Below are 18,902 nucleotides of genomic sequence, written 5' to 3'. Positions count from 1 at the left end.
TTCACCTATGTAAAAATTAAACCGGTGGGCCGACGATGCAAATACTAGCCCTCATTTTCCCCAAGGCTCCGCAAACAGCGGCTTCAAGAATCGGTTGCCTGCTTCTCCCCCGTCATAGTAGGGAGGCCAAATATAGCCTGGGTCAGCGGTAGTTAAGCCACGTGAGAACCTCTTTGACCTTGAAGCCCAAAGCGATAGGCTGATGGCCTCATTCCTAGGTTGTATACGATATTCGGTGGTGTCAAGTTAGCTAGTCAAGTGATCGCTTCGATATTGGCATCGTATTAGCAACTTCTATGCCACCTATCCTCTCTATGAGCCTGTCGATGTCACAACCAGTAGTCAACATACTTGATCTTTTCAAGACATTGTCTAGCGGTCCAGCGACGCCCCCACGCCGGATAGAGCATACCGGACAGAAATGTTTTCGGACACGCGTGTATGAGGTTCCTCAGGTATTGCTGTTCGTCAAGACCGGGGGGGTTAATTCCAGTCAATTTTACCTCGATATGATAGTTCGACACAATACCGATGGTCCCTGGTCCGATATTTCCGTGCGGAAGTCCGCTTCATGGAGAAGTGCAAGACCCTTCAGCGACTGCTTCAATGCTTCAAAGCCTTCTAGCCAAGTCATCAACTGACTGTTGCTCCTCAAGGTGACGGGGATGAACTCCAACATGATATATAGTTCTGTGCTATGCGTGGAGGCCGTCACACCAGCAATGTAGAACCTTGTTAAGATGTTTTCGTAGAGTACGAAACTAGGGTCCTGACCGACAGGAGAGAACTTTTTGAGACGGCTTGTCTTTGAGAAAATACAAGCCACCGTGCCGCTTGGGGGCACCCCTAGCTTCCGTCTAGTAAGGATGTCACCAGAATCTCTTTCACTAAACGCAGGAGCAGGGCCTCTATGTCCAATCTCCCAGTAATCCCCAGTATCCTGGCGGACCACAACTAGGCCCGTCGCCAGTCTTTCAGGCTGCGGTGGATGCATGTTTAGCGCGGGTCGTGGACTTTGCAAGCCAGAAGACTACTTGTCATTTCAGTCAGTGTATGCGCAAAGCATGGGGAAGCGCGAGTAATTCACAGATACTTGAGATGACACCTTGCGAAGACGAAGGTGTTCTAGCCGGATTTCCAACCTCTAGCGGCCAAATGTCTACCTTTCCCGAGTCAGCACATAATTCTGATCCCATAGGTGGACAGGTGACATGGCCTTCAGTCTGCGGATGTCGGGATCCTCTTCCAAGAACGTGTAGTTGAGGTACTTGCGTAGATACTGAAGAATGGACGACGGCACTCGAGGTCGCGGGTTGACTGGTACAATGACGTGGAAGGCCATAATACCATAGTTAACTAGTTACTTGACGCTTTCGAAGCCGGTGATATCGAGAACCACCAAGCCATAACTAACTAACCACTCGATGCAATCACCACAGAACGCAACTTGAGAGCGGCTGGCTCCACGAGGGCAGAATAGAAAAGACCGCGGGCTCTTAGAAGACGCGACAGCTGTATCTGCACGGCATCGCGATACGATGGGAAAAGACAACAGATTGCAAATTGTTGGGAAGCAAGATGAGGTGATAGTGCCAGAACTTATGACTACAGCAACCGTTTTATCCAAAACTCGTTGGCTTTTCAAGCCTGGCGCATAACTGGATGATACCAGTGCAGAGCCCTCCCCTAAAAGTTAACTACATTCCATGATTGTTGCGGAATGCCTTCGATCATCTTCAAGATCCGGGGCATTTCCTCCAGCACACCCAGATTGCAAGCGAGCCAAATCTAATCTTCTGGTATGGCCAACTGCAGTCCAAGTGCACCTTTCACTATATCACTAACTTGGGTGCTTAGCTTCAACGGACCGGCCCTCGAATCTCCAGGCTTCTGGGCCCAATACGCAGTTTGCGGAACCCTCGGCTTTTCATGGTATCATTGAAAGCCAGTGACTCTCTATATATCGAGTCCTAACCGTGGCTTCCATCAGGATCCATGCGCACAGCACCAAAGCCGAAGTGGAATTCTACCATCCCAACCATGGGACCGATTCGCTGCCTAGGTACAGCTTCATCTTGACGTCAACTTCAGGCCTACATAACTATATCAATATGCTAGGCATCGGCTCATTTTATCACACTTCCCTGACATCCTCGAGTACTCAAATCGTTTTCCCGAGAACTGACCGAGATTGTCACCATGCGAAAACGGTAAATGTTTCAACAATGGGTTACCATTCCCCTTCGACGTCTATACTTCAAATCTCTTGGGCTGTGGAAATATCTGACTGAAACCCCGTCGGATGCGTCGGCCAACTCACTCCTCTTTCGATTTCCAGTCGACATCTTTTACTATATGGTTTCGAATGCAGGCCTCTCCAAGGCAGATAAGCTATCACTAGCTCTGACATGCAAGCCGATTTTCGACTTCATGGATGGGTCAAATCTACTCCAAAGCATCCAGCTGCAGGACGATCAGGAGCTCTGCCCTGTTGAAAAAGCAGAGCGTCTCAACTTTCTCAGGCGGATAGAATCAAAGTTTCTGACCCGTTTCCTCTGCTACCGATGTGCGACTTACCATCGCCCACTTTGGCATTGCCTATACCCTTACCATACTACACTATGTGAAAATGCAGCCGGCGCATTTTCAATAACTTCGCGATTTCAATTATCCTTCTCCAGAGCCCATGAAATTACGAAGCACTATCGATACGGCAACCTGAAGCCCCTTACCGACCTAGAGTATAGCCTCACAACTTACAATGGAGTTATGTCGAGTTTCAGTGTAAGAGTCGTAGCCGGCGAGTTGATCGTGAAGCTGGATGCTTCGAACCTATTCCTACGAGACGACCCCGAGTCCAAGAAAGATGCATTTATGTGGTTGCGATTATCGGGCCCCACTGATTGGCATCATCTCACCCGTCTGTTTTTTGCTCTGGAAGACGCGAGCAGCGCATGCATTCGCTTGCGTTGCATCAACTGCAACCGAGATATACAGCTCACGCTCAACCCTGCGTTTGATAATGTTTACGGTGAAGCTAGAATGATTCAGTGGTGTAACTTAGGCCCTTGCAACGACCCTACCGATCTCACATGGCAGAGGGTATCCAGGAAATGTATCCCGTATCGTTGGGTCCCGCCAGAAGTTTTGGAGCCGGTATATCAACAATACTTCAATAACGTTTCTCCCCGTCTTTCGCGGAAAAGAGGCCCGGCTTGTATCTAAGAGCTTAAGAAACTTGGTCTATATTCAGCTGGCGTCCTCGTTAATCTGTATAGGTTGATCCTTTGTGTCGTGTTCATCCTTTTTTGTCACAAACACACGATTCTGCCGACACTCTTAAGATCATCGCAGCGGCCATTGGTTGTATTTAGCTACAAAGCAAGCAATCTGATCGAGCACGGTGTATATAGTGTTGGAGAGTAGATCTTAGCGCCGTATCTACTCCTAATTTCAACCCCTTTACGGAGGTCGCCGCCATATGTTTTGGTCCTTCAGTATATGGGCCTGTCCCGAGGCTTCGGCGCTGCTTAGTGGCCCTTAACTTGTAGAGCTGCAAAGACCAACCCCCCTTGCCCCCGCAAGATCACCCCTAAACTCAAGCCTGCGAACGCCTGAAAGTGTGCCAAGGGTTCAAGGGACCAAGATTTATGGCGGCGACCTCCGTAGACTTGACGATTTTACTCTCTTGAGGCTATCAGTTAGTTAGTTACTAAAGCCCTGACATGGGCTTTGATGTTTCCCAAGCATACTCAAATGGAGGTAGTTAACTAGCCAACCCAACAACATATCTCTGAAGGCCGCATCACATTCAAACTATTTACATACAAGTTGATCCTTTGTGCCGTGTTCATCCTATTTGTCACAAACACATGATTCTGGGAGGAACCATTGATGTTCTTCTGTACACACAGTGAGAATCTAACATCAAAATTGAATGCGGACAACATACATGAGAGACACTGGAGTATTTTGACTTCACGCCAGAGTAATTCCTCCTCCTTGGATGGAAGGAAGCCATGTTTCGGGGTCTCGTCGTTGCCAGTCTCCCGAAATACTCAACCACGGTCCTCCTTTTATGTCGTATTCCTTTGCCCGCTCTTTCGCCCCCTTGATTCGCGCATTTCCGATAATTTACATCTAGAATCTAGTCTTTAGCGTGGATCTGGAGGGCGAAGCTCGGAAAAGACGAGATTACATACCTTGTCAATCGTGAACGTCCCGAACATCACTTCGAAGAACCCTACCATGTGATATCGACGTTTTCCTAGGGTTTTCGGAACGCCCTTCCTATCCGTGGAATCCTACAAAGAAGGTCATTAGGGACGAGGACTTTAAACCCGGACCTCGGAAAAACCGACCGTGAACAAACCCTTCTTAACGAGCCACATTTCTAGCATGGCTTCCTAGGAAAAGCCGAGATATTAGTGATGATATCTCATAAGGCATGATAATATTCACTCACATCGTAAGGGCACCCGCAAGGCAAGAGCTCAAAATCTTCATTTCTATTTGGACGTTCGTCATCCTGGGGCATCATCTGAAAAAACGAGATATCAGTAGTGATTCCATGTTATTTCCATTGATTCTGTCAACTTACCAAGTTTGTTTTCTTGACCGCAAAGCAACCTGAGAATTTATATGTCAGCGGGTCAACGGGCAGTTGTACTGGAACATACTAGTAATACCTAGGAGGATACTAGTTGGGTCTGGGGGGTCAACTGGGAACCCATAAGGAAGCCGCAACTCAATGTACTGCCCCTATGGCTGGTGTGTGAAGGCGGGTATTGTACCAAGTGGGAAGTTCCGGCGGCCCTCCCTCCGTGTTCCGGTTTATATTCCCAAGGAGAGTCATCAATTCGTCGTGATTGTTCCCCACCTGCTGCGCTCCTCGCCGAATGCAGAATCTATAGCCGGCTTGTATCGCGCTGTCGGCGAAGCCAGCCGCCAGGGTGGCGACAAAGTGACTCCGATGGCCACCGGAGTGACAGAAAGGACGTCCCACGTACCGGGACGTCCGTCACTCCGGCGGTCTATACGGTCGGGAACGAGAGGAGCTTCGGGGTGGGTGGCGAGGCAGAGGAAAACAAAAAAGAGAGCAGGAAGCGAATGAAATTGATAGAAATATAGTAGCGAGTGTTGCACAGTTTTGGTTTTGAGCGATGAATGAAACTGTGCTTCTGCTGAGAACAGCAAAGAGAGGAAGAGGGAAGAAAAGAGAAAAGGAAGAGATAGAAGGGGGGAGAAGCCAGCAAGATATAGACAGCCATGGCGAGCGGTTGGGAAAGAAGCAAGCAGTGCTGAGAGCCTTCTGTATCTGCATGTCAGGAAAATGTGAGGCGCACGTTGGCGGAAGTGCAGACCATGCCATCAACGCATGAGCACTCTTTGCTTAGAGAACCCACAAGCTCCTTCTCAAGGCCGAAGTCAAGGGGTAAAGAAGGGTGACGACCGCTAGGGGCCACATTGCTCCTTCAACTGCAGTTGATAGGGGGCCTCAGTGAGGACTACCATCACCCGGGTAAAGGGGTATCTCATGTGCGATTGATGAAGACCCACCCAGATTGCTGTTCATTCCAGTTCGCAGCTTCAAGCCTTGAGAAGTACTTCGGGCTATGGATTGGGTTCTGAACGGCGAGGCATCACGCACTTGAAAATTGATAGTGAGTTGCTTCAAAGTGGTCCGGGTGTAGAGAGGCGATGGCCTTAAATTTAGTTCTGTAGAATAGTTAGTGTCGGATTAGCTAGTCAACTATAGTCAGGGCATGAAAACTTGAAGCCATCCAGTGAGCGGAGAGCGAGCTTTTAAAGCTGAGAATTTGGTCTGCCGGTAGCAAGCCGCTATGACCCATTTCTCTGTGGCAGTCAGGCTCTGGTTCTAGTTTCTTTTCAGGTTTCTGATGGGATCCCCTTTCCAAGTGAAGGAAAAACCGCACAGAAATGAATGCAAGTAGACAGTGAAATATGAGAGTTTCAGTACTAATTCATTCTGGGCTTCCGAATCACACAGTCCTGTGTGAGTAGAGCGGGTCGCAAAACCGGATGTAGGGATAAAGAAAAGAAATATATGCCATTCTCCGGCCTACCTAGATGGAATTATGGGGTATATAGTTGTGTCTCCAAAGGCCAGGAGTGTCTTTGTGCTTTGACCATACGCACAGGGCGATTCAGCTGAGGATAAGAGACATCCTCAACCAAGTTTCTGTACACGATTAGTTAGGCATCTAGTTGCTGCGGTCAGTCCAGAAAACGGACTGAATATGACGACATACATTTCGAGATGGTCTATCCCTCCACAGACCAGTTCCTCCAACACGGGAAACTAAAAGGTCATGGAACTGGTGATGGGAACGGTTAGACCCAGTTCCGCGTTTAGCAGAAGGCGGATCGGCCATCGAAACTGTGTCGATGACAGCTCTCGGGATATTGGGCGGGTAAATCGCAGTCCACGCACTCCCGACCAATCGAAGAGCAGCGGGACGGCGGAGTGTGGCGTCCTTGGCGCGTTCGCCACCCATGGAATTTCCGCCGCGCCCGTCAAGTGCTCCGATTGAGATACAACCACCTTCGGCATGGGATTGAGATGCATATAAAAATGCTCATTATTTCAAATCCGGTGTCTTACTTATAGACAGTGCTTAATTCACACATCCTTCCGGCTCAATCCCTTGATGCCAGCACACGTTGAAAGGCAAGACTGTTGACAATTTTGGAGCATATATATAAAATGGTTTTCAGACTTCTATCGCGATGCGAGCAAAGGCACCACCACCACCCAGCATGAGTGAGAGCTTAAACCAACAAAACATATATTTGGAAGACTACTAACTAACTATCTAACTAACTAACTACCTAACTAACTAGATGTTCGGGGCTCGTGTTAATCGTGAGCTTGACTCAAGAGACTATTTGACCGGCTAGATACCCATCCATGGATTCTCCCACCTCTTGTGCAACAGTCCTCCTTTATCCGGTGTCACTTCCTAAGCGCCTGTGTTTGCTCCTAGAAAAACTCTTCTCTGTCCGCGACCCAATTTTGAGATCATCGCTGATAGGTCCATAACATGGTGTGAGGAGAAGCAGATGCTCAATGTCTTGAACCAAAACGGGACTTATCAACTGAGGGCCTGTCCGGTTCAAAATCGAATTCTTTTAGGGAATCCTTATAAGGACCTATAAGGACGATTTTATAAGCTTATAAGGACCTTATAAGAACCTTATAAGAGCCGTTATAAGGTCCGTTATAAGGATTTGAGGTCGAACCGAACAGGCCCTGAATTGCTGGAATCTCGCCCGCTATTCAATCTCGTCAATCCCGTCGGATGGGTGCCCCCTGGTAGGAGCTTGTCGTGTGTAAGGTCTTGGTGATGCGTACTTGGGTTGCATTGCACCCCGAGCGCCTGGCTTCATGACTTTTGCATTTGCAGTTCGCATCGTTGGATCAAGAGCTCGTGGTCTCGAGGGCCGTGATTGCTCTGATGGCTTCGGTGGCTCGGGGGAGTGTAATTGCTCTGAGGCTCGTGATGGCGCCGCCGCGCTTCCAGGATCCGGTATTGGGTGCACGCGAGCTCGTGGGGTGGACAAACCCTGGCCGCCAAAGTGCGCCACGAGCATTTGAGCAGCTGACGCCCGTCTGCCCGGGTCCTCCTCCGCCATCGGGCTGAGCCTTCGGAGTTGAGCCGCCGCTATCTTCACACGACACAACACTTCTCCATGGTGTGCCAATTGTGGGTCGTCAAGCTCCCCCCGCTGTGTCACAACCCCGAAAACGACGAATAGGGACCACACATCTATTTTTGAGGATTGAGGGTGCGTTCTGTTTATTATCTCAGGGGCCATGTAAAGGGGCGAACCGCACTGAGTTTGGGCAAACTGCTCCTGATGAGCCAGGCCAAAATCAGCCAACTGGAAACGGTACCCCCCATCATCTGGAGTATACAAAATATTCTGGGGCTTGACGTCCCGATGGATCCAGCCTCGAAACGCGAGATAATCCAACGCCTCGAGCATATTATGCAACAGCTGGCTCAGGAGTGCCTCGTTAAGATGGTTGCTCCGGAATTTCTCGAGTAAGTCACATATATTCCCGGTCTTGAGGCTTAGGAAAATATGTACAGCACTGGAGCCCCAGCCTGACGAACCGAGGAACTCAACGATGTTCTTCTGTACACACAGTGAGAATCTAACATCAAAATTGAATGCGGACAACGTACATGAGAGACATTGGAGAGTATTTTGACTTCACGTCGGAGTAATTCCTCCTCTTTGGATGGAAGGAAGCCATGTTTTGGGGGCAATTTTATTTTCTTGACCGCCACAAAGCAACCCGAATCAAGATCAATACCCTTGAAAACCTGGCCGAATGTCCCTTCCCCCACAAACCCACTGGGGGCAACTCGCCGTACCACCTCTACGGCTGGCGTGTGAAGGCGGGTATTGTACCAAGAGGGAAGTTCTGTCCGCTCTTCCTCCTCTGTCCGAGCGAAACGAGGATGCTGGACCCGTTTCTCAGCCATCTGATATCCTCGCGATCTCTTGTACCACGGTATCCCAACTTTTGGGCCATACTACATCAAAGGCGTACTGGTCTGCTCGCTCTCCCCCGGCGTAAATAGTATGGTTAACGCCCGGCTGCAGGACAATTTGGCGGAAGTCTCCATCAGCTCGAAAATTGACAGGCCCTATCTTTGTATTATGAAGCCGGGACCTGTCGTAGAACATGATCTGCCGAGATTCCGGATGGATTTCAAAAGAGAAGTGTATTTTGGAAATAGTGGGACCTGACAAAATGAGATCGGCGTCCCGCCCAACCTCTACAATCATTCCTGGACACGGTCTGGCCGGGACGTGGTACCCAATTTCAAGACCATATCGTTCCTCGTTGCGTCCTTCAGGGCCGGCATCGACGGGATCTTCGCAGCAAGACACGAATGGAGCGTTATCTGGATGCAGAAGGATCCTGGCAGCCTGGACAGAGTCGTCGCACGGAACTAGATGGAAGAGGGTTTGAGGATGTGGCGTTTGACGAGGCATAGCACTTCTCGGCCAGGTATAGGAAACGCAAGCCTGCAATCTCAGTCGGACAAAGATTTCATGAGGGACGATGTACCAAACGTAAAAGTATCAAAGATGGCATAAAATGGGAAGAAAGTCAGACGCGGAACAGCAAGTCTCATTAATACCCCCTCTCATCCTGAGGTGTGCGAACAGTTGGCGCCGGGAGGATGCAACTGCGACGCTCATCTCGAGTTCCTGGCCATTGTTGAAGCTGCGCAACAGCAGGGGAGGAACGAGCCGTCACGATGCGCCCGCGCACCACAGTCGATTGGATCGCAGCACTCGGAGACTTGTGACAACTCATGCAGGCAACGAAAACGCCAGCACCAACAGACCCTGTCCAATGGGCCTCGAGTTGACGGCACAAGTGAATGACAGACTGTTTTGGTAGCCGCTCAACGAGACGGGGGTCCGAGGCCCTCAACTAGCTATAAATAAATAAATATGCAGGGGCATCGGAATCGCGTCGGAGAAACAAAAGACCCCAAAACGCCAAGGGCGCCTATTGAACAGGTGCTGAAGCTCCCTCGCCCAACCTCCAGCTTCATTTATCCTCCATCATCGCTCACAGTCTACACTCATCGCTCACTCTCATTCCTTTGAGCGGCGTGATGGTGGTACACTCTGTCCATGATATGAACCCCGCTCGCCTCAACGCGATTATGCCAGCCCTTCAACGTATGGAAGAAGATCCAGCATTTCTCGAACGCACCAGGCACCGTTTCGATAATAGCGACCCGCCTCCACCATATTCATCCGGCAGCATCACCCGGCTACCGACACCTGACCCATTTCAACCGGTCGCAAACAGCAACAACCTCGACAAGCCCCCTCGCAAGCCGAGTAGGAGATCCATCTGCTCAGATTAGTCGGCTTGCCTCGCCCGTTCGCCCGATATAATGATGAATTTAACCAAGAAAAGGATCGGATCGAAGATGAATACTGCAAGCGGGATGAGAATCGTAAGCCGCTTTATCATGGACCCAGTTTGCATGGGCGTGCTGGGCAACAGAGGCTTCGGATCATGATCAGACACAGCATCAAGAAGCGATGGGAACGCCTTGGAGTGTGGCAGCCGGAATGGGGTATTCCCAGACGCGTACGTTGTCGGGATAACGACGAACCTACCAATTGGTGTTGGAGGCGGAACGGTTGTTGGAAGCGAGACGACATACCTTATGTAGAGCGGAAATTTGATAGCCTACCGCCGGAGGTACAGATGGCCAGCTGGCCTTCGTTGGATGAAGAGCACCCGAGCGAGCGAGCAGTCCGATTGTACCTCAAGGAAAGAGGCGAATGGGATGAAACGCTTGATCCGCCACCTCCAGTGGCAGGCTCAACCTTGTCGTTTGCGGTCGACGACAGGGATCTGATCATAACCCGTCCCTGGTTCATGTGGCATGTTGAGATTCACGACGAAGAGATGAGACTGAGACGACACTCGAATTGCTCAGAGTTCTGGCATACGTCGCGGAGGAATGTGGCTACGAGATGGAAAGAAAAGGGATGTTGGAAGGACAGCTGGGGTGATGAGCCAGGTTGGAGATGGAGACACGAATCGCCGTCTCCAGAACCTCCGGACCCCAGCTGCATGGAGTTCACGCCATGCGAGATTGATGCGTTCGAGGAGATACCTCCTCCATCTCCACGGCCCGCACCGAATCCCGTGCGTCCCATGTCTCTCGCTGAGCCGAGGACAGTACCGCGTGTTAGGTTATTTGAAGGACTTGACTTACCGATACCACCGCTCTCAACGGCTTGCAGAGACGAAGCAGACGCGGATGTTCATATACCGGAAGCAGCAGCTCATGGCTTCAAGAAGTCTGTTGGGAATCGCTCCACAGTTTCCAAGGAGACACGGCCCACCCGGCAGGCATCACGAGCGTTGGTGGAGCCTTCAAAGATCAGCAAGCCAACTCAACCTCCCCGTCGCAGTGCCCGGATCATGGCAAAAGCCCCCCGTCGTAGCGCCCGAATCATGGCAAGAGAACAACAGTTAAAAAATGCTCCGGTGCTATCCAACGACAAAAAGGATCCGCCCCCGCAGCGGCGGCAGAGGAAGAGTCCGACAAAAGCGATAGAAAGGAAGAAGGCCCGTACAAATGCGAATCGTCCCGCTGCTGCCACAGCAGCATCGAAACCTCGTGGGGTCACAAAAAGAAAAGGTCGCAGCCGTGCATGATGTGGACAAGGAGATGTGAGCTTTTACGCAAAGGATGCCGAATCGGCCAGGATGGATAACAATCCGCCACAGCGAGAAAATTATTCTTCCATTGATGCTAACCATCAGTTGATGTCTGTCCAGAGAAACAGCCGCAGTTCTTCATGATTTTGTTTCTATATACTGGCATCACCTAGGGTTCGACATATCTAGCAGTCATCCAATTTAGCCTTGGGATTTAATCAAGCATTCTTTAGTTACACAGCCTGGCCTCTTTGTACGTTTCTGACTCAGTTTCGGCTCTACAGGCCAAGTATATAGCTAATTTCGAGACAAACCACCAACATAATGAACCAAGCCCGTCCTCCGGGTTCTAGTACACCCTACCATGGGTGTATGCTACTGCTTCCTTGGCCGCTTTAGTGTGTTTAGCAAAGCACGACAAACTCGCCTGGCTAGCAAAGGATGGGGCATTAAAATGTAAACCACCAGGGTCTAGCTGTAAAATGTCGAAATTTACCCCGGGAGCGATCTCATCAAGAGCTGAGCAGATCCTTTTTAGGGTGGTCTAGGATTGAGAAAGATGTTAAACAAGTCAGATTATATACTTAGTTACCCGACTCTTGGGTGGATTAAAATTCAGTCCTCTTCTCGGTGAGCTGGCACACTTGCGTCCACTTTTACCAGCGGGTGAATATCCCAACACAAGTCGGCCTCGTTCCTCATAAGCTAAAATGACCGTCTTTGATGAGCTTGCGGAGACTAATGGCGACAATGAATGGAAGGACTGGTTGAGCAAGATACTGGACCTCAAGATTGAGATCGCAACTTTTGTCGCTAGTCGGTGCAGAAGGGGTCAAGTCACAGAGATTGTTGGCTACTTAAAGGGTTCTTTCAACTTGGGCCTCCATGTTCGATTCGATGCGGGACCTGATGCTGTTATACGATTCCCAAAACCAGGACACACTGCGTTTAGGGATGAAAAGGTCGCAAACGAGGTCCGGTTTATGCAATATCTCAGCGAAACCACACCCATTCCAGTACCACAAGTCATCAACTGGGGTCGAACTGAGGAGAGCCCATACCAGTTAGGCCCGTTCATCATCATGGATTACATCCGTGGCACGCGTTTGTCAACTGTCCTCAAGCAACCAACTCAGTCTAAGGACGAGGATGTGATTCTGAGCCCAAATGTTGACAATGCAATGCTCGACAAAGTCTATGATCAAATTGCCAGCTTTCTACTCCAACTCTATCAATCCAATTTCAATCTCATCGGAGCCATCACAAGGGATCCCGTGCTGAAGACATGGTCAGTTACTAGCCGACCCTTAACATACAACATGAACGAACTGGCAACTGTTGCTTTCTACCCCACGGACAAGTTTCCTACAGAACCGTTTGCATCCGCAAGAGCTTATTTCCAGGATCTAGCGGATGAACACACCACGCACCTTTGGACTCAGCGGAATCTTGCTACAGATCCTGAAGATGCTTGGAAGCGGTATGTCGCTCGACATCGCTTTGAGCAGCTTATCCCAAAGTACTGCACTGATGATGCTGGTCCATATACCCTTTTCTGCGATGACTTACAACCTTCGAACATGCTTATCGACGAGGAAACGCTCGAGATTACTGCAGTTCTCGACTCCGAGTCCACAAACGTCACACCAGCACAATTCGCATATGACCCGCCTTGGTGGCTCCTGCTCTTGGGTCCGGATATGTGGCTTGAACGCTATACTATGGCAGAATTTCTAGCCCGTTACGAGCCCAGAATGGAACAGTTCTTGCAAGCTTTGGAAAGGGTGGAAGGGGGACCAAGATTTGGGGGGGAGCAGCCGCTTGGTAGGCATGTCTTTCAGCCTTAATGCGTGAATCGTGGGCCACTGGGCGTTTCTGGTTCAATTATGCAGCAAGGACGAGCTTTGACATTGACGCTGTCTATTGGGCTGCACTGTCTGAGCGAGATCCTGCTGGTACTGAACTGCTCCATGATAAAGAGGCACGCGAATTGATGAGGCCATTCACAGAAATGAAAATGGAACAGTTGACGGCCTACAAGAAGGAGTGTACTGCTTATTTTTCTTGATGGTCGCCGATGAGTATTACCTGTTCAAGAGACGGCAGCAGCGACGTGAGCAAGTGCGCGATCGAGCCTTGTTGATAGCGGAATCTACATTATAAGATTCAGTTAGTTAGGTAATAAGGAAGACCCTGATAGTGCTAGGTAACTTGGTTGTTCACTATAAATATCCGAATGGAATTAGAGCTGCGTCAAAATAAAAACATCATTGTAGCTACTCTGTGGGAGGAAATTAGATATCCAGCAAATTTCATAGGCAATGGCGAAAGGAGATATTCAACAGGACATCAGATCATAATCATAAAACCTCGATGAAAAAACAGTCCTAAATTCTGGATTTCTTATAAAAAGGAAGAACAAAGAAGGGAGGAGGGGAAGACAGGAAAAGTACGGAAATTGGGTCAGTTATGTATGCCGTTTAATCAATTTTTTGGGCAATGGGTTCGGGGTCCTGATTTGAGTCTCGATCGGAATCGGGCTCTGAGTTGGAATTGGAAGACTGATCGGAATTTGAGACTGAGTTGGTCTGGGGATCGCCGGATTGCGGGTTCTCAACCGCCGGAGTGATATTGTTAGTCGCAGCATGGAGACTGTTGTTCCGGATAACAAATGACGAGGATCTAACGCTCGAGGGTTTGTGCGAGGTTTTCCGCACTTGATCTTGAAGCTCAGGAAGTGCGGGGAGTTTGTGAGCTGCTGTGAGATGCTGGACTATAGGCGGCATATTAGGAGGATTCGGGTTTGCGTCCGGCGCACGCTGTTGAATTGCGGGATCAACGTCCTCCACATTCTTAGTAGGAAGCATGTTGTTTTGGCACGGCCTACTGGGATTTGCCGCATTCGCGCGAACCGTAGGGTTGAAATCCAGGAAATTAAAATCCGCCATGTTATGGTCCATTGGGTTCGGAGCCGGCACAGGATTGTCGCTAGGGGTTTGCCAGTCGTGGATGGCCGCCATAAGTTCATCAGCATTACCCATGTCAGAGTGCTCAATAGATCTGATCTCTTCCAAGCATCGTTCCGCTGTCCAGCGGACCAGGCATTTGCTTTCAATCATACCCAACACGAAAGCTCTGATAGATGGCTCTGGTAAGTCGTTCAAGGTTTCCAAAATCGCATTTAGATATGCATAAATGTTAAGTCCTGACGTCGAGTCCTCTAGTAGTTTCCGCCCCGCTTCCTTTGGAAGTCCACTCAGCAGCTCCAATGCTGTTATTCCAAGTGCCCAAATGTCAACTGCAGGGGTATAGGGAGATCCTAAAAATAACTCTGGCGCGAAGTAGAATACTGTCCCGCACTGGGTTCTGGAGATTGGTTCTGCACTCGCTAACCCAAAGTCGATCAATTTCACTTGCAAAGGGCAAAGAGACACAACACCGATGTTATCCGGTTTAATATCCCGGTGCATGATGTTGAGTCCATGTAGATATACAAGACCCGCAAGACATTGGCGCAATGACTCAATAACGGTTGATCGGCTCAGCCGGCCGCAACTTTTCAAGCTGCCACCAGGAAGGTATTCCATGACCAAGTATAGGATCCCATTAGATGGGTAGCATTGATCTATGAATTTAACAATGTTTGGCTGACAAAAAGCCTTGTTAGTTATTGACTGAGAAGATGAAGTGCTAGTTCGAAGGTGTGACTTACATGTGAAAGTTGCTGGAGCGTCTTGATCTCTGAATGTGCACACCTCCTATTCTCTGAGTTTCCCAAATTGATAAACCTTTTTCCTGCGAAGACATCGCCCGAGGTGGAATCAATAAGCTTAGAGACGCATCCAAAGCCGCCGGATCCGAGATTTCCAACTTCCCAGTACTTCCCAATTTTCTCGCGAGACGAAATCGAAGTTGTATGCGCGGTTGCATAACTCATATCACGCCCAAACAGCTTATATGCCCAATAGTTTGTTACCCTCATGTTGTAAAGCTGTTGGGCCAATCCTCGGCCTGGCGTCGTGGCACGGAACTTGAGTTCTGCGCAACCGATAATCGCATTCTGCTCAATAACTTGGATCTGTCGGTTTTTTAGTGTTCTTTTCCCAATACTCGTCCCATTTAAGGATTTGTTCGAAAGGATTGTAACTCCATTGCTGCTGAGGTCGATGCTAAAGTGAGGATCGGTAATGGATTGAGAATTTAAGCGGATATCACTCTTTTTACCAGACCCAAAAACAAAACCTTTTCTGGGGTTGCTTGGAGGAGAGGTAAAGGCAAGAGAAATTACTCGGTGCTGGGGATCATGGCTGTCGATGACCACACGGCTTTTATTAGCAGGCAAGTAGGTCGCTCCCCGTGCGGCATCATTCAATGGTGTGAGAAACAAAATGACGTTTTCGAGGTCCAGTTTGAGCATGACGACCGAGGGACAATTGAATGCGACAGAGGCGGGGCGGGTCCAGTTTCAGTTCCGGATCTCAGTTGGAGATAACCTTGGAGGTAAAACGCTTGAAGTAGGAAGATATTTAACATAAGCTCTGATACCTAAGGACTATGGATCAAGAACCTGGGGAAGGTGGAAGAGGCAATGGTATTTATGCTCAAGACTGCCCTTAAGCGGAGTCAAAATCAGTCTAAGACCCCAAGTCAACCCATGTACCAGGAAGCGGGTATACACAGCTGGAACGCAGAGAGCCGGGTTTGAAACAAATCCCAAGCGCTTAAAACATTAAAACTGAATCCCACAAGGCATGAGATGCCTAGAGGCCCGAAGCGGCGTAAAGCAGGGAGTGTTTAGGGTATCAAGCAAGGCATGGTTTCAAGCATCATGGCTCGGATAGTTTGTGACTGGATCGTGGGGATTTGGTAGGCGGCGCGTAAGGCTCCGGGTTACAAAAGGGGCTGAGCGCAACCAGTGCCTCCAAGCGCGATCAAATTAGATCCTACCCAGGTCATTCCTGTTGGGGAGATGCGGACCGGTCAGACTCACAACAGGTCCCGGTCGAATAGGCAGATGGCAACTGATATCGAACAATTGGAACCACGTTCCGATCATCTCGACGCTTAATGATCAGGGGACGGTCTTTATTTAGCCGGGCGCATACAATTGGCGGCTGAAACAGCACCCTGGGTAAAGCAGCAGGCTGTCGCCCTGATAGGATGGGTACTCTAACTGAGAAGGAGATTAATCAACCGTGAATCGAAGGCGGCTAAGTCCAAGGCGAATCAAAGGAACGGAGCTCCTCGCTGCTTGGCTTGAGGCAGCTGAGAACAAAGGGTCCGTGAGCCTGCATGAAGCGCTCTAATACGGGTGAGGTTATTGTGGGAGAGGGAGTGTGGTATGCAGGGGCCGGCGTCAAGGAGTAGAGGTGGTCTGAACTTCCATTTTTGGGGACGTTGTGGTACGCGTTACTAGCCTGTTCGCCTTGGCAGCTAAGCGCCGCAGCAGGAGTGGCCAGTTCACTCACAGCGCCGTAATGACTTTGTATTGGGCACCAAGATTGGACGGGACGGCGCGGACCGCCAGTTAACTAGTGGAACTCGGGCGCTTAACTAACCAGATCATGTGGTAACGGCTGGCGGAGACTTATGTAAGTTAAACTGGCACCTTCAACCGACAGACCCGTCACCCATGGAAACCAAAGTCACTCTGCTATCTCCAGCTCCTCATATGTCCTACCCTTCTTTATGTTTGCAAGCTAGTATTCGCATTTGCTCTTTTTGAACCCAGGATGACTTCCCAAGCCTCAGCTGCTGAGACTATCTCCGGAGACGGCATCAACGCAGACTCCCTTGTGAGAAGACTCACAAATGTCCAACGAAGGAGGCGGCGAGAGGAAATAGACCGAGAACTGGGACGACATTATTCCCCTTCGTCGGACTCGGAAAGCGACAACTTTGGATTCACCCCCTCCCCTAGCTTCTTCATGCGCATGGCGGCCCCGATCCCGGAGGTAGTATACGACCCAGAGGAAGTGCGCAAGCAGGAGTTACTAGTCTACAATCAATTGCGCGAAATCTTTGAGGAGTCTAAAAAGACAATCGAAGCAAGTAGAAAAGAGGATTCCTCTCCCCCCGAAGCTCCCCCCGAAGCTACCCCCGGCTACCCCCCTTCCTTGGACTCCATTCCGACGCCGATTCAAACGACTCCCGGGGGCACAAGGGTTTATACTCGTCGCGACTTTCAAGCGTAGGCGTGACATTTCATTTCTGAGACGCCCTTTATGGTGCTGAATGGCTTTTTAGAAAACGACACCCCGCACAACGAATATTTCCTTGGGAGCGTATGTGGCCGCTCGGACCACACCCACCAGACTTTGGCACACCGGCAGCGGAGCCCCATCCAAAGCGTTGGATAACCTCTGCGGTTGTGAGAAAAAATAGAGCCATGATGGACAGATTAAACGCCGATCCAATCGGTTTGGCGGGTTATCAAATCGGAAAGCTTCCATATTACTTACAAGCAAATGGCAACCCTCCTGCGCAACCTGAAAAAGATTCTGACATTGAACCGCCAATTCGTCGTCGTAGGGCAGTTTCAGAACCTGCTAATGGCACTCGTCCTAGAGATATACCCGCGGATAAAACGGATTCGAGTGCGCCAAAGCCTGTCAAAAATATTTCCGCGCCTGCAAAGACATATCGCGAAATTGCAAGCGCTCGAGCTCTTTCGGCAAACCCTGGAAAAGAGCTCCAATCCACAAACAAAGCCAATCTTAATATAAACCAACTGGTAACCAACGGTGCTAGCCTTGGGAATCTCCCCGCCAATCCTAGAAGAGATCCAGGACTCATAAAAAACGCCCATCGTGGGAATCTTAAGCTTGATTCTAGTGCAAATCAGCACGATCCTGATATTGGCTTTCCCGTTCCCACACAAGGTCCACGACTCGCAAACGGTTCCAATGGAAGCCTGGTCATTGACCACAGACCTAAACTGGACCTCGCCAACGATGTTGAGCCTCCCCTTTCTAACGCCCAGAATGAAATGCACAATATTCCTCTCAATCAAAGTTCACTCAATCCACCAATTAATTTGCAAGAAAAAGGGGGCTTGTCACAGTCAAATGACGGTAAAATCAACGTCAACATCCATTTAGATATCAACCCACTGTTGCAGGCTCTGTTGCAGAAGTCAGGAACGCGCAAAAGGGCTTCAACCGAGTCAGATGATTCCGATGCAGAGCTACCGAGAAAAAGGCCTTGCCGCGTGCCAACTAAAAAGAGAAGCAACAAGCGTAGGCTGCAGATCGATGATCAGGATGGGGATGGAAGTGAAGCTCCTTCTGAGTCAGAGCCGCCGCGAAAGAAAGCTCGGCTCAAAACTTCAGCTAAGCATACCATCACGAATGAAGCCCCGAAAGGAGCTGGTATGAGCTTTGTTGATCTCGCCTCGCAAACTAAATAATACTGATTTTGGCTCTAGTATCCCTCCGCCATGCTCTGGCAATAGGCAGCACGGCCGCCGCGGTAGCTGGGCTTTTCTCTGCGGCCATTGGATTTACTGCTGGAATTGCTTTTCATCGATTTACATAATCCAGACCATACATAAATACACCTCGAGTAGGCCTGTTTCCCATGTAGTCGTTCGTATAGGCCGTGTTTCTTATCTCCTCACATTGCTACTCCGTATACGATTCGTTTTTTCGTCGTATCGGTT

The 18,902-nt window shown here is 49.6% G+C and overlaps 7 protein-coding genes across 7 annotated transcripts; 3 read left to right on the top strand and 4 right to left on the bottom strand.

Annotated features, from left to right (window-relative positions):
• Nucleotides 1–499: 499 nt before the first annotated feature.
• UREG_05089 (uncharacterized protein) lies at nucleotides 500–1,342 on the bottom strand (the record flags this gene model as incomplete). The annotated part of the gene is made up of 2 exons (XM_002584354.1): nucleotides 500–1,013; nucleotides 1,164–1,342. 2 exons carry the CDS (start codon nucleotides 1,340–1,342, stop codon nucleotides 500–502), a joined length of 693 nt encoding a protein of 230 aa, XP_002584400.1.
• Nucleotides 1,343–2,445: 1,103 nt separating this feature from the next.
• On the bottom strand, nucleotides 2,446–6,518 carry UREG_05088 (uncharacterized protein; the record flags this gene model as incomplete). The annotated part of the gene is given in 12 exon segments (XM_002584353.1): nucleotides 2,446–2,488; nucleotides 2,578–2,598; nucleotides 2,761–2,899; nucleotides 2,919–3,037; nucleotides 3,829–3,902; nucleotides 4,203–4,304; nucleotides 4,466–4,540; nucleotides 4,601–4,668; nucleotides 5,010–5,057; nucleotides 5,560–5,718; nucleotides 6,156–6,189; nucleotides 6,273–6,518. The coding sequence occupies 12 exon segments, from the start codon at nucleotides 6,516–6,518 to the stop codon at nucleotides 2,446–2,448; spliced, it is 1,128 nt and encodes a 375-aa protein (XP_002584399.1).
• Nucleotides 6,519–7,296: 778 nt separating this feature from the next.
• Nucleotides 7,297–8,516, bottom strand: UREG_05087 (uncharacterized protein; the record flags this gene model as incomplete). The annotated part of the gene is made up of 2 exons (XM_002584352.1): nucleotides 7,297–8,163; nucleotides 8,214–8,516. The coding sequence occupies 2 exons, from the start codon at nucleotides 8,514–8,516 to the stop codon at nucleotides 7,297–7,299; spliced, it is 1,170 nt and encodes a 389-aa protein (XP_002584398.1).
• Nucleotides 8,517–9,668: 1,152 nt separating this feature from the next.
• UREG_05086 (uncharacterized protein) lies at nucleotides 9,669–11,239 on the top strand (the record flags this gene model as incomplete). The annotated part of the gene is made up of 2 exons (XM_002584351.1): nucleotides 9,669–9,900; nucleotides 9,975–11,239. 2 exons carry the CDS (start codon nucleotides 9,669–9,671, stop codon nucleotides 11,237–11,239), a joined length of 1,497 nt encoding a protein of 498 aa, XP_002584397.1.
• A 713-nt stretch (nucleotides 11,240–11,952) lies between these two features.
• UREG_05085 (uncharacterized protein) lies at nucleotides 11,953–13,310 on the top strand (the record flags this gene model as incomplete). The annotated part of the gene is given in 2 exon segments (XM_002584350.1): nucleotides 11,953–13,066; nucleotides 13,084–13,310. The coding sequence occupies 2 exon segments, from the start codon at nucleotides 11,953–11,955 to the stop codon at nucleotides 13,308–13,310; spliced, it is 1,341 nt and encodes a 446-aa protein (XP_002584396.1).
• A 412-nt stretch (nucleotides 13,311–13,722) lies between these two features.
• Nucleotides 13,723–15,659, bottom strand: UREG_05084 (uncharacterized protein; the record flags this gene model as incomplete). Its single annotated transcript, XM_002584349.1, has 2 exons — nucleotides 13,723–14,889; nucleotides 14,955–15,659. 2 exons carry the CDS (start codon nucleotides 15,657–15,659, stop codon nucleotides 13,723–13,725), a joined length of 1,872 nt encoding a protein of 623 aa, XP_002584395.1.
• A 1,315-nt stretch (nucleotides 15,660–16,974) lies between these two features.
• Nucleotides 16,975–18,650, top strand: UREG_05083 (uncharacterized protein; the record flags this gene model as incomplete). Its single annotated transcript, XM_002584348.1, has 2 exons — nucleotides 16,975–17,432; nucleotides 17,489–18,650. The coding sequence occupies 2 exons, from the start codon at nucleotides 16,975–16,977 to the stop codon at nucleotides 18,648–18,650; spliced, it is 1,620 nt and encodes a 539-aa protein (XP_002584394.1).
• Between the last annotated feature and the right edge of the window lie 252 nt (nucleotides 18,651–18,902).

The sequence above is a fragment of the Uncinocarpus reesii genome, genomic scaffold (assembly GCF_000003515.1).
Source record: "Uncinocarpus reesii 1704 scaffold_3 genomic scaffold, whole genome shotgun sequence".
Classification (NCBI taxonomy): Eukaryota; Fungi; Ascomycota; class Eurotiomycetes; order Onygenales; family Onygenaceae; genus Uncinocarpus; species Uncinocarpus reesii.
This window is presented reverse-complemented; position numbering and strand designations above follow the sequence as displayed.